Here is a 16,855-nt window from a genome sequence, read left to right on the forward strand (position 1 = left end):
TTAAAGTTGCTATGTAATGAACAGCAACCAGATGAAGGAAGCTCTCTGCTGGATTCTTGTCATACTTTTGGAAACAGTCAGTTTGGTGCTAAATGTATTAGTGAATATACTTTTAAATGGAGATGAAAAGCTGTTCAACTTACAGAAGTTATTTAGGCCCGTTGCTAGGATGCTGAAGTGAAAAAAAAACACGAATGGCAAACCTCCGTGGACGTACTTTAGCCCCTCTAGTCACTCTGACAAGCAGCTTCAGCCAGACTTTGCCCATGGCGCTGGCAGACTACTGAAACAAATGAAATGTGGAGAGAACATTTGCTGAAAAGGATTATTCATTGAGTGATGTGCGACAGGAGGGTTTCTCTGGGGAACAAATAGCTTAAGGACAAGTTATTGGTTTCAGGGAGCCATGGTTTGTGCATTTGTTTTTGGTTATAGCTTTTAAATGGCAGACTCTCCTCGGGGTCCAAACGCTTTTCTAACACCACAACGAGGAATTTGGTTTTAATTGGGCTCACTGCAGCTTCTGATGCAGTACTTGTACTTTATTTCTGTCCTATTGCAGTTTTTATTTCTTCACCAAACTCAATTGCAGCATCAAAATAAACCCACCATGGCACTGCTTCAGATAGAGAAAATCTGCTTTTTTGAGTGGCCCAGTCAGAGCCCAGACCTTCGCCTAGGGGGTTTGCAGGTTGGATCCAGAACTTCCAAGAGCACTAGCTTGACCTTAATTCTAAGTAGGGCTGCAATCAATGAATCAATACAACAGCTTAAAAAACTTGTTAAAACGCACAGATATTTTTATCTCCATTTCAGGTGGCTGACGCCACATATTTTCAAACGCGCACTCTGTCCGCTGGTGGGAGTGTCTCCCCTGTGAGCTCACGCATGTGTCTCTGTGAATGCATTGGGCCAGAGTTACACAGAAAGAAGAGAAAACTGTAAACATGCAACCAAAAACATGCATGGCGTCTTTTTTCTTTAAAGTAAAATACTGTATCTCACAAATTGCTCTTGAAAACTTGACCAAATTCCCAATAACTCTCACTGCTCAAAGCTGCCGGCAGGCCTGGACTGAGACAAAAATTCAGCCCTGAACTTTTTTTTGTCCAGACTGACCCACCACATCCGCGCGCAGATACTGTCCGTTGATGTACTGTACATATAATCACACAAGCCCTTAGTAACAGTACTATACTGAATAATATCTATAATATAATACCGGTACCTTGATATTCTGCAGCATGGAATAAAGTAAATGATGACTACTGTATGTATTTTGCTGACTTGGTCTTAAGAAGGATACTGGAGGATACTGTCAGTGCTTTTGGCAAATGCCATGCAAACGAAGCAAAACAGTGCATGGCGTCCCTGACTATTTGAAAGCTGTAGCAGGGCTACCGGGGCCGACCGAAGGATGGAGAGACACGGAGCTTCGTGCAGAACCCTTTTATTTCGTTAAATCACCAACATGTGCACAAGCATCACACCAGACAGCTCCTCCGACCTCTTTGCTGCTGTCCAGCTCTGCCTTATAAAGGCAGGCAGGGTGGAGAGCGGCAGCCACTCAGGTGGATGGGACACAGGTGCGTGTGTCCCATCAACCTCTCCACCCTGCCACACACCCCCAACGCCAATCTCGCGCCGGGGTCCGTCCGGCCAAGCCTACTCCCCCCCCCGCCCCCTCGGAGCGGGAGAGGAAGCCCGGAACCCCCCGGGCCTTCCTGGTCGGGGGGTCGTCCCCGGCGTCGGCCTGACCTGCGTGGAAGACGCTCTCTGGGCCGGGCCCATGGTGGCCTCGGGCCAAACGGTGCATCCAGGACCACCTCCTCCTTCGTGACGCGGCCCCGCGCCAGCTGCCGGTCCGCCTCCCGGACCGCCTCCTCCTCCTCCGCGACGCAGCCCTGCGCGGGCTGCTGGTCCGCCCCCGTCTCCGCGGGACCCGCCGTCGGTGGCGGCTGCGCCTCCGCAGCCGCCTCCCCAGCCAACTCCGCCTCCGTCTCCGCCGCTGACTCCATCCCAGGAGCGGTCGCCTGGCGGCCCGCAGCTTCTGCCTCCCGGCCGGTCGGCTGCGGCGCCACCAGCGCTGTCGCGGTGAAACTCAGGCGGGGTGCAGGGATGGGTCGCTCCGCGGGTCACGCCGCCTCGGGAGCCGTCGCTTGGCGGCCCGCAGCTTCTGCCTCCCGGCCTCTCAGCTGTGGCGCCGCCAGCTCCTCCCGCGCTGCTGCGGCGACCCTCAAGCGGGGCGCAGGCCTGGGTCGCCCCGCGGCCACGAGCGCTTCCATTGCGGCCAGCTGCCGCTCGCCTTGGTCCCGGAAGACGGCTGTCATGCCCGCCATGGTCTGGGCGAGCGCGTCCAGGGCCCTGTCCATGCCTCTCTCGTCCGTCCTTCGCGCCCCACGTTGGGCGCCAGATGTAGCAGGGCGAGTGCTACCGGGGCCGACCGAAGGATGGAGAGACACAGAGCTTCGTGCAGAACCCTTTTATTTCGTTAAATCACCAACATGTGCACAAGCATCACACCAGACAGCTCCTCCGACCTCTTTGCTGCTGTCCAGCTCTGCCTTATAAAGGCAGGCAGGGTGGAGAGCGGCAGCCACTCAGGTGGATGGGACACAGGTGCGTGTGTCCCATCAACCTCTCCACCCTGCCACAAAAGCCATTTTCGAACTGTGCCATCCTCGCAGCAGAAAACTTTCTGCCATTTGGGGTTACTTTTTGATTGTTGAGGGTGATGGTTAAAAAATAGCTGGGGTGAGGCGAGGTTGGGAAGGGTAAAATAATCCATGGGTGGGCTTGGGGTCTCTGATGAGATACTGTAGATGATTTACCGGGTACAAACCTGGATGTGAAAAGTAGAGAAATAGTGTTTGAACACCTCTAATATGTATGCAGATGTTTAATTGTATTATAGTAGTTAATCAGAGTTTCATTAGTTTTAACTGTATAATGTAAAATGGGTCATTGTCTCCTTGTCTCTTATTTGATGTAATTTAATCTGAAAATGTCCATGAATAAGTGTTCCTAAAAAGAAAAGCAAGGGCAATAAACCATAAACACTGACAGAAAAAAATAGGTAAAGCATGAACAAATTGGACAGTGGGCTTGAAGAAAGTGTATTGATATTTACCGGTTTAACTCTGGTGACCTAATTTGTAATTATAAAAATTGTGAAAAAGCAGATCTGCATGCTCAAACCACACAGCCATAAAATAGTGGTTAATTATTCAGGATAGTATATCATTTTCCAACACTTTAGAACTAAATTTACACTCCACGCTATCTATTATGTCAAGTAAAGTTCATAAACAAAGTTTCTGAACATTTAGTGAATGTTTATCCTGGTAGCTAGCACACACCTGCTATCACCGCCACCACTGTCCTCCTCCCCATCCTGGCCCGCCGCGGCAGCGGAGCCTCACGTTCTCCGTCAGGCACCTCCTGAGAGGGACCCGCCGCGCCCCGCGCCAAAGCCCCGGAGCCGGAGGCTACGTCACCGCCGCCGCCCCCCGCGGCAGCAAACATGTTTATTATATCTCTGCTCTTATCAACTTATCATATTTTTCTTTTCCCTTAGTTTTCTGCATGGTTTTCTTACATACAAAACATAAAAAGGTCAGCCCATTACTGACCGGTCCGGTACTCCCTATTGCCAATCCACCCCCGGCTGCCGGTGGTCCAGTGGCCATGGCCTCTAAATACCTGTTACACGCTGGTGAATCTTGTCTGTGATTGTCCGTGGTCCGACTCCAGAAGTTCTCACACCAACTAACTTCATGTCATCTTAAACTTCCAGTAGTTGTTGAGTTTTCTAGGCATCTTAACCCATTTAGGAGTTCTGGTTATGAGAGGTACTCCTGTTGGTGACGACAGGATGGTCATAAACGGGTTTTGCCAGCTGTATCATACCTGATACATGAATTTCTGTCCCGCCCCCGTAATCACAAAAGGGGGAAAAAAAGTTTTATACAAACCAAAATAATTCTAAAAAATATAAAGAACTCTATAAAAAAATACATAAACTTACCTAATGTATTCTTAATGATAAGAAAAATAAATATTTAGAAATTGTTACAGTTTTCTTGTTAATTAGCACATGCCTTAAACAATCTTAGGTCAATTTTAAAACTAAATTGCCAAATAAAATGATTGAAGTTATTGTCCAAGTCATAATCCAATTAGTCAATTAAACGCTTCAATAATCAATATTGATTAATTGACCATAAAAATAGTCGTTAGTTGCTGCCATAATTCTAAGGGTGTACTTACTTTTTCCTTCAGCTATAGAAATGTTTTATGGTGTTCAATAAAGATGTGACAGAACTTTTCATCAGAATAAGAAGATTATATTTGTCCATAATTGTGATTTAAATAAATATCTGTATCACATTTGATGACATTTTTTTAATTAAAACAGGGTTCATAAATGTTTTCTTGCCACTTAATTTCCCAAGAACTAACAAACCTTTTTTGGAGGGAGAAAGTCAACCTTAACTTTCAACCCTAGGCCTATTTTGCATTCTCTTATCAATGTCCCCAGATCTGGGAGCTGTGATTTTTTAGGGAATTTAAAAAAACAAAAAAAATGTAAACAATCTTTAATTAATTAATATCCTTTCTCTCCAATGTGACACAATTGGGGGAAAAAAGTTGGTGATGCCCCGTTACCTTAAAAAAAAAAAAACGTTTTGGTCCTGTGTGACAAGTAGGCCTACTTTTTACTTACTCTTACTTAAAGAGCTTTTACTTTAGATGATTATCACACAACTACACGTGCTGGACTGAGACGACACTTAAAAACTCTAAAAAAAACGAAGTCTTGGATTATTGAAACTTTCAGAGGGCACAATAGACGATCAATAAGCAATATTAAATAAGAGGAAGAAAAACAGCCATCAACAAGAATAGAAGTGAAGAGAGAAAACTAATGATGTTATCTTGTTATTCAAGGAAGGTCTTCGTGCTGCCGCGTTGCTTCATTTTACATCATTTACACACATTTAATCTAGGAGGAGAAAATCTTTTGAGGCTCTCCATTCTAACAGCTGAGCAATGTGGAGTCTGGGAAGCTCTCTTTGCACCCCTCCACCAGCAGGTGGTGGATTAAAGACCCCTCCTGCAAGAGGACTTTCTTCATGGTTCACAGGATGCTTAATGTCAAGTACTTCTTTTCTGGAAGAATTCCGACACAGAAGGGCAGAGCAAATGAAAAATGTAAGCAGTGGCATCTGATCTGTGCGCGTTTCAGCGAATCTATTCAAGAAAAATAAAAGACGAAGGAGTGAAGATCTGCAAAACATTTCTGTGCAGCTCATATTCCAGATCATCCATGAGTTATTACCGAAAAAGTAAAAAAAAAATACAGTTTGGTTCAATGTGGCCTGATAATGTTTTCCTCTGACATTCACATAAATGTATACAAATGAAGAATAGCCTCCCTCTTCTACCACAAACCCCTTGTGCTTCCTCCTGGCAGGAACTACAGTCACAGCAAGCACAAAAGTCATGACATGCTTTTTTTAGATTGTTGAACTGGCAGCCTGTCGAGGGTGTTGGAGCTCTCCCTTCCCTCAAGTTTGCTCTTTAAATGGCACATTCCCATAAATACATATGCAACAGGGTTGCATAAATCCACAGCCCTACACCTTGTAGGTGCTGACTCAGCACTGTACATCTTTAGTTAATCCCATGAGCATCTTTTTAGAGCTGCAACAGGACTTGAGCCAGTTGTAAAACTGTCCCGCACAGTTTTGAGCCCAAATATTTACTTTCCAGTGGCTCTCTGCAGTTCATTTAGGTGGTTCAACAGAGAGAAGGTTTCAACACTTTGAAAGTCATCTCTCAACTATTGAGAGTCACATTTTACTGTGTTAAAGCTGCAGCACGGGGAAATCTGGCCAAGGCAGAAAAGTATCTGAAATAATTCCTCTTTTGGTTTTTCCCTCTCTATTAGGGATGGGTGATATTTTACCGTTCACGATATACCGTCTAAAAAAATTCCCCACGGTAAGAATTTGTCATCTTGCGGTAAAAACGATAAATTCCCGCTGATGACGTTTTTGTGTAAAGCACAACGTACGTGAAGGAAGGAAGGAAGGAAGGAAGGAAGGAAGGAAGGAAGGAAGGAAGGAAGGAAGGAAGGAAGGAAGGAAGGAAGGAAGGGAGCAAGAAAGGAAGAAAGAAAGAAAGAAAGATATGAGCCTGAAAGAAAGAAAGAAAGAAAGAAAGAAAGAAAGAAAGAAAGAAAGAAAGAAAGAAAGAAAGAAAGAAAGATATCGTTAAAAAGGTGGAGTTGAATTGGTATTTTTTTATTGTCATTTTTATCGTCTATCCAAAGATCCTTCACGGTAGGACAGGCACACGCTTCATACAGACTATTAACCATTGACAGGGATTCACTCTCTCGTGTTAGAAACATCAGTTTAATCCGATTTAGCCCTCAGACTGTAGCATTTATATTATGCTGCTATTCTCTCTGCTGAGTTCCTTTCGAAAAGATCTGTGATTGACCAAAGTGTTGTCATAAACACAGTATATAAAATATCTCTTCCACTATACTATTTCTTTAATTTGCAATGTACATGCTTACTTTTTTTGCGCTTTATTTCTTTTTATTTGACACACAGCACACAAACTTCACATGCCTGCACCAAATAAAGTGCATCTATGCTCCTATCAACTGCATGTATTCTGTTCAATTCTTTTTACTTGTATAGCAGCAACTCACAATAGTCAGTGACCATTTCCATCCCAACCACCTCCTGTTCAGCATGCTGCCCTCCCAACAGGATCATTAACAGCCAAATCAACCATTTTTTAAATGATTTTCTAACCATTTTTTTTTAACAAGAAGTGAATATTATAGATAGTTATAATTCATTTATTCAGTTTAGGGCCAAAATATATTCCACATCATAAACTGATTCATTCAAAAATTCAAATTTCATGTAAATTTAAAAAACAGCTAAGCTAATTAATGGCCCAGGCTGCATTAAAGCTTCAAACTTTTGTGCAATCCAGCATCCTGAGTTGAGCACGAGGTGACACTGGAGAGGGAAAGAAACTGGAGAAATTGGAGGGAAAATAAACTCCATCACAACCAGACTCGGGTGGGCAGCCATCTGCTCCGACCCGTTGGGGGTCAGAGATTGTGAAAGACAAAAATGATAACATTTACATGCAAAAAATGTAAGGGTGCATGTGTCATCATTTATGCATGAGGAAAAGTAAACTTGCAAACAGCAAACACTGAACTTAAGAGAGCTTGATTCTTTGATTTCTATCAGAGGCCAACAGAGTAAACCTCATAATTCACCTGAAACAAACCTGCAGCAGAAGTGAGAAAAAAGCTGCTCATTCTCTCTGGCAGCTTAAAGGCTTTTGGTTTCACATGTGAAACATTTGGCTGCTCATTTCAGTGCCGATACACCCACAGTGACTCTGACAGTCAAATACACAAAAGACTTCATGGATTTACTCACTGACGCCCTTGAATCAAATCCTAAGTCAACTCAGGTGACACATGGAGCAGCTCCAGTGGTTAAAATATGTATCTTTTCGGCGCGTCTGCAATAACCAGCGAAAAAAACGTTTCTCAGTTGATGGAGACGTGAGCCTCGGTGTGAAACATGCAGCTGGGATTCCCACAGTCTTATTATGCTGCAGTGGTTTATGGTCCGTGCATGATGAGAGCGCTGCAGGCTCGCGCATGGTGAGAAATGCACGGTAAGAGACAAACACACACTGACAGAGAGAAAGATAAGCACAGCAGGGAAAAAAAGACAAATCTGAAAACAACCAGGAACACTGAAAGCTATCAGACTACAAGAGAAAATGTCTCGACACTAAAAGGCCATTCATGGTTTGCACAGCCGCCAGAGGATGGAGCTGTATGACATGAACATCATCATCAGCACCGCTCTGGAAATGGGCCGTCAGGGCGCTCTGCAGCTGACTGCATGCAGCAACAAAGTTTGCAGCCGTGTGGACTGAGCGAGTCGACTACCTGACTCCATCAAGCTACCGTTTGTCCCCAGAACAGAACAGAAGGGGACAATCACCTCCAGAAGGATGTTTTATAAAAAGGAAAACCAAATGGACAACACCCCACATCCTCTTCATGATGACATCATTCAACAACAGTCTCCTTCGTCAGAAGCTGCTGTAATAGAGCAGATCCTAAATGTCCACGGCAATAACATGCTACAAAGTTTACAACTAAAGTTTAGGCCCGACGTTAAAGCCCTGTGTGTTGTAAGTCATGTGACCTCACTGGCTTTGCAGGTGCATGTGATCTCAGTTACTGAATCCTAAACAATCACAAGTTGTCTTTCTTCCTTTGTTTTTTCTTAAACCTGATAAAAGTTTTTAAACTTAAACTATAAAAAATATGTTATTTATACCAGAAGGGAAATTGATTCATTAATATTGATATTTTCTAATGCAGTTTGAAAAACTGTGTAAATAAAACAATGAATTGTATGTGCACTGACCCCAGAGGCTCATGAAGGATTATTCTGAGGCCTGAAGTTACCTTAAATATATCAGCAGTTAGCAAATAAAGCTACGAACTGGAAGCTAGCCTCCTCTTTGTAGATTCCTTAATTTTCCAGCAAGTTTGATTGTTGTTATGATGCCACAATCACTTTCACTTGACGCACTGCTGCCAGTTAAACTGGAACTTGTAGGGTTTGGGGAGGAGTATCGTGATAAGTTTTTGTCTTGGAGTTTGGGTTTTGTCTGGTTATCTATGTTCCCCGTCATCGTTCCCCTCGTTTCCCTCAATCGTTCACCTTTTTTATCTCCTGGAATTGTCATTTCACCACTCGTTCCTTATCTACCCACCTTCATTTGGTCGCCTCATTATATTTAACAGTTCTCATTCTACACGTTGCCAGATCCCTGTCCATGTTTGTCGCAGTAGTTTGTGGCATTGGTCGTCCCAAGACCTCCAGTTCCTGTTGGATTTGGGATTTGCAGACGAATGGTGAGAATACAGAGCCCTGTGGTGCTCCTGTGCTGCTAACCACCTCAGACGCACAACCGCTCAGTCTCACAACCTATGATCTGTTTGTCAAGTAGTCAGTAGTCCAGGTCATCATGGAGGCATCGACCTGTGTCTCCTGGAGTTTCTTACTCTACAAATCATATTCAAAGCGAGAACTGATTCACTTCCAGGCAATTTACAGAAAATGTTTTGTGACAGCAGCTATTTATTATTAATATTTATGTTTAATTTATGATAGAGGTAACAAAGGGGCAGTTTTAATTCTACCTGCTCCTTTTCGGACACTGTTTTTTTTTTCCCTGTTTGTATTACGTTTTTGTTGTTGTTGCTTTTTTTCCGTATGTTTTGAATTTGTTTCAAAATTTTATATTTTTTTCCTTATGTGTTCGAAATAAACAATTCAATCAATCAATCAATCAATCAATCAATCAATCAATCAAATCTTACATATATAATGCAGGCTGGATGGAGTTAAATGTACTGGAGAAATCAGAGAACACGTTCCTCACAGTCTTGCCTGCCTTGTGCAGATGACTGTGGGTTCGTTGAAGCAGATCTATGATTCAACTCCAACAATACAACACTAAGCAAACAGCAGCATGTCCTCCAAGGTGCTTATTTGCTTATTGAGGTAGGGTCAGTTAGGGCTACGAGTCAGTAGTCATTAGGAGAGGATGGGTGAGGACTTCTCGGTACTAGAACAAGGCAGGGCATCTTCCGCGGCGCTGGAACCTTCTCCTGGCTCAGGCTGAGTTTGAAGAAGTGCTGCAGAATCCCACGTAACTGGTCTGAAAAGGCTTACAGGACCTACAGACCTGCAGCCTCGTTCCTGTTCAGTCTCCCTATTTAGTTACTTTTGCTTAACTACACATAAAGTCCTGGCATATGATGTCATGTACGGTACCCTGGTAGAGTGAAGCAGCTTTGTGATCCAGAGTTGAACCCGAAGTTAACTATTGAAGCTACTAATCCGGCTGCCTGCAGTCCCTGAATATGTCTCAGTTCCACTTCCAGAGACATTTTGTTAGTTTTCTTTTATCAAATTACCATTTATAACAGTGTCCATCTGCAAATCCTAAGTTTGAATATAATTGTACATCAACATTTTTGATAAACTAGAGCTCAAATCAATTCAATGCTGAAAATGATAATGGAAACCAAGCTTGTGCTCTTGCGTGTGTACGCCTTTGATAACTGAGAATCATAAAGGAGAACGGTTGTAAGCGCAGTCCTTTAAACCAGACCAAAGGAAAAAAAAATCATATGCAGATTAGTGTTTTTATGCACACAGAGCTTCAGTTTCAGCTGAATCCATTTATCTGAGTTTATGTTTCTGGCCTCTGGTGTCACACTCTCACATGCACGCACGCTCACTTTGCAAACCAACACTCAACTACATCAATAAAATGAAAAAGCACAACATTTGCACGTGGAAACACAATGAGTCATAGAAATATTTGACGTGCACGTCAAATATAAATGTCTTGTGAATCACTTTAGCGACATTCAGCTCAATATATCAGGGTCCAGATGTTTAAAACTCATGACTAAAGCGGGTGCACAAAGGCAGAAATGTGCAGTTATTCGTATACTATTTATCTTGCAGTGCATTACGTGCACTGCTCCATATTTTAAAGATTACAGAAGCTAGTGTTTCATAGAGGGATGGAAACGTTACGGCAACAATGTTAGATTTTATGGAAAATGCACAGTTAGAAAGACACACAGTTGTATAACCTCTGTAAAAAAGTTGACCCTACTTCATGGGGTCTTAAAGGTCAGTCCTGGAGTTAAAGCAACCCTAGGTCTCTTTTTAGATGATAAACTTTTGTTAGGGACAAAAAGGACGTGAACCTTTTGAGTTTAGCTTGAATAAAATATTCGTTTAAGCCTTTGGCAAGACTCAGATGTAACCCTGGTGAAATGAGTGAGTGAATCTTGTTACCTGTGGACACGCCCACTAGCTCACTGACTAGACACTCCCACTGGAAACGCCTTTTGAACCCAGGGCCAATGGATGCAGCTCCACACTGCACCATCCTCCACTCTCAATAAATCAGCAGCACCTGCTCAGCTCAGACACACTGTTGTTGCCTCCACCAACACCAAACATTTTCTCTCAAGCCTTGAAGGAAATCTGGAAACCATCTGCACTAGGTGAGCTGAGATCCACTTCAGCATTTGAAATCATTTGGAGTTTCCATGCTAATTCAGCTATTTCCACTAGACTAGTTCCCACAGCTGAGGTGCTGAATCACTGAAGATTATTGCTGTGGTGTATGGTGCTTCATTCTGCATTGGTGAGCATTCTGATCTAAGGCAAATGGATATGTTTCAATCCAATGATGTATCAGAATCTTCCATCTGCATTCTGCCTGTTTTATTTAACAGGTCAGGCTTTATTGGAAGTTTTAAATGTATTTGAACTGATCTAACTAGATGGCGAGCCAACCCTGAACTTTGAATACCTGCAGAAAGGATTTGAGCCCTTGTTCCAGAGCTCAATTAGCAGACCTAAAGCTGCCTTGGACTTTCCTGACTCGGCTTGGCTGTGGTCGAGAACTGAAGTAAAAGTGCACTACTCATTTGAACTAACTTCAATACTAGTATTTGAAGTTACTAATCTAGTTACTGTTTGAAAGGTCTTTGTTCTTTTCTGTTATATGTTGTGTTTTTGTAATATTTGATTAATAATTTTAACAATATACTGCAGTTAAATTCAAACCTTGGTCTCAGTGTTTCATTGTCCTTCAATCAGCTCCTTGAGTCAAGCCTTGCACTAGCCCACACTTGATTTTAGCCTGATTATATGTGCAACACAAACATGTAATTGTACTTACTGTAAGTAACAGTTTGATAGGATCCCTACAGAGAAACTGGTCATTTTTTTTACTTATGTGGACAGGTGCTTCAAAAAAGTTTGTACAAGCATCTCCATCCAGGTGCTGCTTTCTTTTCATATAATCTACAAGTCAATTAATGTCCCCCAAATTACTATCAAAGGCAAGTTCATTAACTCTGCTCTGGGAGAGCTGGATTGTCGCTTACATATTTACCACAAAACAAGCAAATCACCATTAATGCTCCTCCTCTTGTGTCTAAAGATAAGTCATACATTCTGGACCAGAAAAAAGATGGAAGGAGGAGCGTCTTAAACACCGGAGATCATCATACCAGAACATGCACAAGCCTAATTTCCACCCTCATTTAGCCACAAGTGACTCCATTTTCCATATGAACAACAAAGTTGTGATGCTCGTCAGTTAGGTTGACAATAGCCAAGTATCTCAGACTTGAAAAGCTTTGTGTATTTAGCTACAGAGGAAAGAGCTCATGCCTTCACAAACACACACACAAGAGTACTGTATGAGTACAGGTAAAAATATATAGTGATCCCAAGAAGCTGCTGTGTATTTGACTCTGAGCCCTTTATCGATCTAAAGAAAAGTGTGGGTGTGATTATTCTGATGCATCTGTAAAGTTTCAGATGTCCACTGGAATTTTAAATAAAACACTGAGGGCTTAAACAATGTTTAGATGCATGAATACTGAATTCAAGAGGTTAATGAATAGTATGGATTTAAAGTGGAGGAAGAGGGGGTCCGAAAAAAAGCGATGTGGAGACCAGAGAGAGTGGAAGAATAAGATGAGAAGTCAGAGAGAAGCAGGTGATGAAAAGGGAGGACAACCGCACTCAGTACATACATCCAAGCATACGTCATCTTCTCTTTTCCCTTTTTGCATCCCTCTCTTGGGATTCCTCCTCCTCCTGCGAGGGTGAGGACGAAAGCAACGCCCTGCTTGGCATTTACACGCAGCTCCACAGTCTGCTGCTGAGGTCAAGCACGATTAAGCCGGACTTGAGCGGAAAAACAACCCCTTGCACTCTCGGTCTCGGATTCAAACCGACAACCTGTCAGTCTCCAGCCCCTTCCCCCCCTCACACACACTTTGAGCAGGGTTTTTTGGAGCAGCCGGTGGTTTAGTCCCGGGATGCTCATCGCCCTGCACCGAGCACCAGCCTGACCAGCAGGCAGGTGCACTTGTTTTTCTCAGAGTGGATGAAACACACTCTTATAGAGGAAGAGAGGTGAATGTTTAAGACTAAAGCTCAGAAATTCAGCCTCATATCAGAGAGCGCGTCTTTGCAGCATCAGGGAGATATTTGTTCACGGCAGATCTGATCATGTGAAAACATGTTACAACTGAGGGGAAAAAAAAAAAAAAAAAAAAAATATATATATATATATATAAAAAAATTTAATAAAAGTTAGCTTATTTAAAAAAAATCAGAAGAGATATTGATTAAAATTACTTAAACTCGTGTCTAATTTACAAGCACTGATGCGCAAAGAAGACGCTCAGAAAACAAATTCGCTTAAAACTGCACAACAGAAAAATATATGTACTGATTTTTACCCAATTACCTAATTATTTACTTAATATAGGAACATAATAAGTGAGGCATCAATCGCAGAGCCTTGCCAGCAGGAGCCAGCTGGAGAGAAGGATGAAGTCTGGCTCTGCGCTCCGCGGACTCTCCGGCTCCGTCTCCGGGAAAAGTAGGAGACACAGCCGACTCACCTTCTGCGGCTGACCGGCCCAAGTAGAAGAGAAGCGGAGCGAGCCAAGCGGTAATCCCAACAACTCTGTTAGTCCTGGGAGCCATGGCGACACGGCTGGATGCTGCAGGAGCCCGGCGGCTGCAGGAGACACACGGCGCTCCTCTCCTCTCCTGTCCAGCTCTGAGAGAGAGGACCCAGACCCGCGGAGGAGGAGAGAGGGAGAGGGAGAGGGAGAGGGAGGGATTCACGATCAACCAACCGGCTCCTAAACATAACCTTCGTCAGTGTTTCACAAAAGCGTTAAAAGGACGCAGAGCTTTTCCTATGGAAGAGTATTAGGGCCAGACAGGAGAAAAAGAAAAATATCATAGAGGAAGATTTTTTTTTTCATTATGCACTTCGAGAAAAAAGCCGAAATTATGTCCAATTTTGAGAAAAAAGTCAAAATGTTGAGAAAAAAGTCAAAATTTCGTGAATAAAGTTGAAATGTTGAGAGAAAAAAGGCGGAATTTGGACTTTATTCACCAAATTTTATTCTTGAAATTGTTCTCGACATTTCGACTTTTTTCTCGAACTTGTAGGCTATTTCAACATCAATCTCGACATTTCGACTTTTTTCTCGAAATTGTATTTCAACATTAATCTCGACATTTCGACTTTTTCTCACTAACTTAATCAAACATTAAGACTGAAAAACATTAGTTTGAAAATTTTGAAGTAGCACCCCCCGCCAAAAAAAAAAAAAAGAAAAGCTCTGGGAAATTACTTAAAAAAATTAAAAAAGAAATGAAGGAATCAATTTATTAACCAGAATGTATATTCTAAGTGTCGTATGAGTGTGTTATCCAGGGACTGTTTTGTGTACACGCGCATTGATCCGAGTGCACAGGTACTGAGAACGGGGCGAAAGTAGTCCCGGCTGTAGTGGTAACTTGTTGTTAGTGTGTGACACAGAAGCGGGGAAAATAAAGAGCATCAACAAGAAGTAATATTGTCCGTTATTCTTCGGATATAACTTACACACTAACCTTTTGTTGGATCAAAGTATCTACCTTTGCCAATTGTCAGAGATAACAGCGGAACACACTCATACTTTCTACAATGGAAATCAAATATTCTTCCAAATATCTTGGTACATTTTCTATGGAGCTAGAACAGTCTCATAATTCACAAATGCACAGGACAAGTTTTACAAATGCACGGACCGATTTGCAAATACACACACCGTTTCACACGTGCACAGGACAAGTTTTACAAATGCACAGAACGATTTGCAAATACACACACCGTTTCACAAATGCACAGAACAATTCACACGTGCGTAGGACAAGATACACAAATGTATTTTTGATGCACACACAAATATAACCTGATTTACAAAGGTTTTTTTGTCTGTGAGTTGCGCTGGATTTGTGTGTGAGTTTTGAGACTCCCCTGACGTGACTCGATGCACAAATAGGTTTTTTTTAACACGGAAGGATCTGCAACCAATCAGATTAAAGGGGCGGATACACCTGCTGTTTGAACTGCGTTAGCGCTGTTCACATAGAAAAGTGATTAATATTTCAAGTTGGTGCAGTAAAGATAAAAAACAGTTACAGGAGATAAAAAATAAATAAACAGGATGGAGAGGAGATCACTGCTGCTTTTCTTGTGATCCCGGTAAATAAAACAGCGCGATCAGAGATGGTTTGTGGGGCTGTTCAACCAGAGCCGTCGGGACTGGAGAGCTCTTAGTCCTGCCGGTGCAGCAACTGATGATGAGAAACAGTGGAGATTTTTATATATTTGCTCTGTTTGGTTTCACGACGTATTACTGTCCCGCTGATTCATCTCAGAACCAGACAGACAGCAGAGAGCTGCTGCGCTGCCTGACGGGGACGAGCTGCAGCGCAGGTGGAGCAGCAGCGCATGTCAGGAGATTAATTTACTGAAATATCTGGAGTAAAGTCGGTATCAGTCGACTGATAACCGAAGAACCTCTGTATCCAGCTCAGATGTTTGATGATCGGTGGACTAAACCCCGACAGCATCATCACCGCTGCATCTTCCCATGCACGACTCTATCTGCACCGGGACTGTGTTGATCTGCCGCCGCTGTTTTGACACATTTGTCTCTGTGTGGTGGCAACGTCACATCATAAATGTGAGGATAACAGCTGCTTGTTTCTGACCTCCACGTCTGGTCACTTGTGGTCAGCTGGTGTCTGACCGGGACCAGCGCCACTCGCGGCCAGAGCCAGAACGAGACTGCAGCAATATTCACCCCCGTCAACAGGCTCGTTCTCCTGAAACACACCTGTAGTTCAAATACAGAAAAATCTCCGCTGTTTCTCATCATCAGTTGCTGCATCGGCAGGACTAAGAGTCTCCAGTCTCCCGACGGCTCTGGTTGAACGGCCCGACAAACCATCTCCGATTGCGCTGTTTTCTTTAGATCACAACAAAAAATCAGAACAGTGATCTCCTCTTCATCCTTTATTTATCTTTTATCTCCTGTTGCTGTCTTTACTCCACCAACTCCAAATATTAATCACTTTTCTATGTGAACAGCGCTAACGCAGTTCAAACAGCAGGTGTATCCGCCCCTTTAATCTGATTGGTTTAGAGTAAATCGTCCCCCACGTGGGGTGCGCTCTTATGATTGGCTGGAACAAATGAAGACATCTGATTGGTTGCAGATCCTTCCGTGTTAAAAAAAACCTATTTGTGCATCGAGTCACGTCAGGGGAGTCTCAAAACTCACACACAAATCCAGCGCAGCTCACAGACAAAAAAAACATTTGTAAATCAGGTTATATTTGTGTGTGCATCAAAAATACATTTGTGAATCTTGTCCTGTGCACGTGTGAATTGTTCTGTGCACGTGTGAAACGGTGTGTGTATTTGCAAATCGGTCTGTGCATTTGTAAAACTTGTCCTGTGCACGTGTGAAACGGTGTGTGTATTTGCAAATCGGTCCGTGCATTTGTAAAACTTGTCCTGTGCATTTGTGAATTATGAGACTGTTCTAGCTCCATACGTTCCCGTGAGGGTAGTGGTGTCACAATTCCTCTTTGCATGTAGGGCTAGTGGGCATAACGAGAGGTAATGTGTGTATGAATCTAGCCCTTAAAAGCTAGGGATTTCAGATGCTGACTTCACGACTGAGGGCCTGAGAAAATTTCCCAGAATGCTTTACGTCACCATTTGCAGACTGAATAAAACAAAAAAACATGGCGGTCATTTCTTATTTTTTTAGTGAATAAAATCAATATTTTGAGTTAGTTTCTGCATAAAAATG

General features: G+C 42.9%; 1 protein-coding gene across 1 annotated transcript in view; it reads right to left on the bottom strand.

Annotated features, from left to right (window-relative positions):
- The window catches only part of LOC133452490 (contactin-associated protein-like 4), a 189,123-nt gene extending 175,386 nt beyond the window's left edge, over nt 1–13,737 (bottom strand). The window contains exon 1 of the mRNA XM_061731840.1: nt 13,592–13,737. Coding sequence (XP_061587824.1) covers nt 13,592–13,676 — 85 coding nt within the window. The 5' untranslated portion in view covers nt 13,677–13,737. The remainder of the gene's footprint in view (nt 1–13,591) is intronic.
- Between the last annotated feature and the right edge of the window lie 3,118 nt (nt 13,738–16,855).

This window comes from Cololabis saira, chromosome 10 (assembly GCF_033807715.1).
Source record: "Cololabis saira isolate AMF1-May2022 chromosome 10, fColSai1.1, whole genome shotgun sequence".
In the NCBI taxonomy this organism is placed as follows: domain Eukaryota; kingdom Metazoa; phylum Chordata; class Actinopteri; order Beloniformes; family Belonidae; genus Cololabis; species Cololabis saira.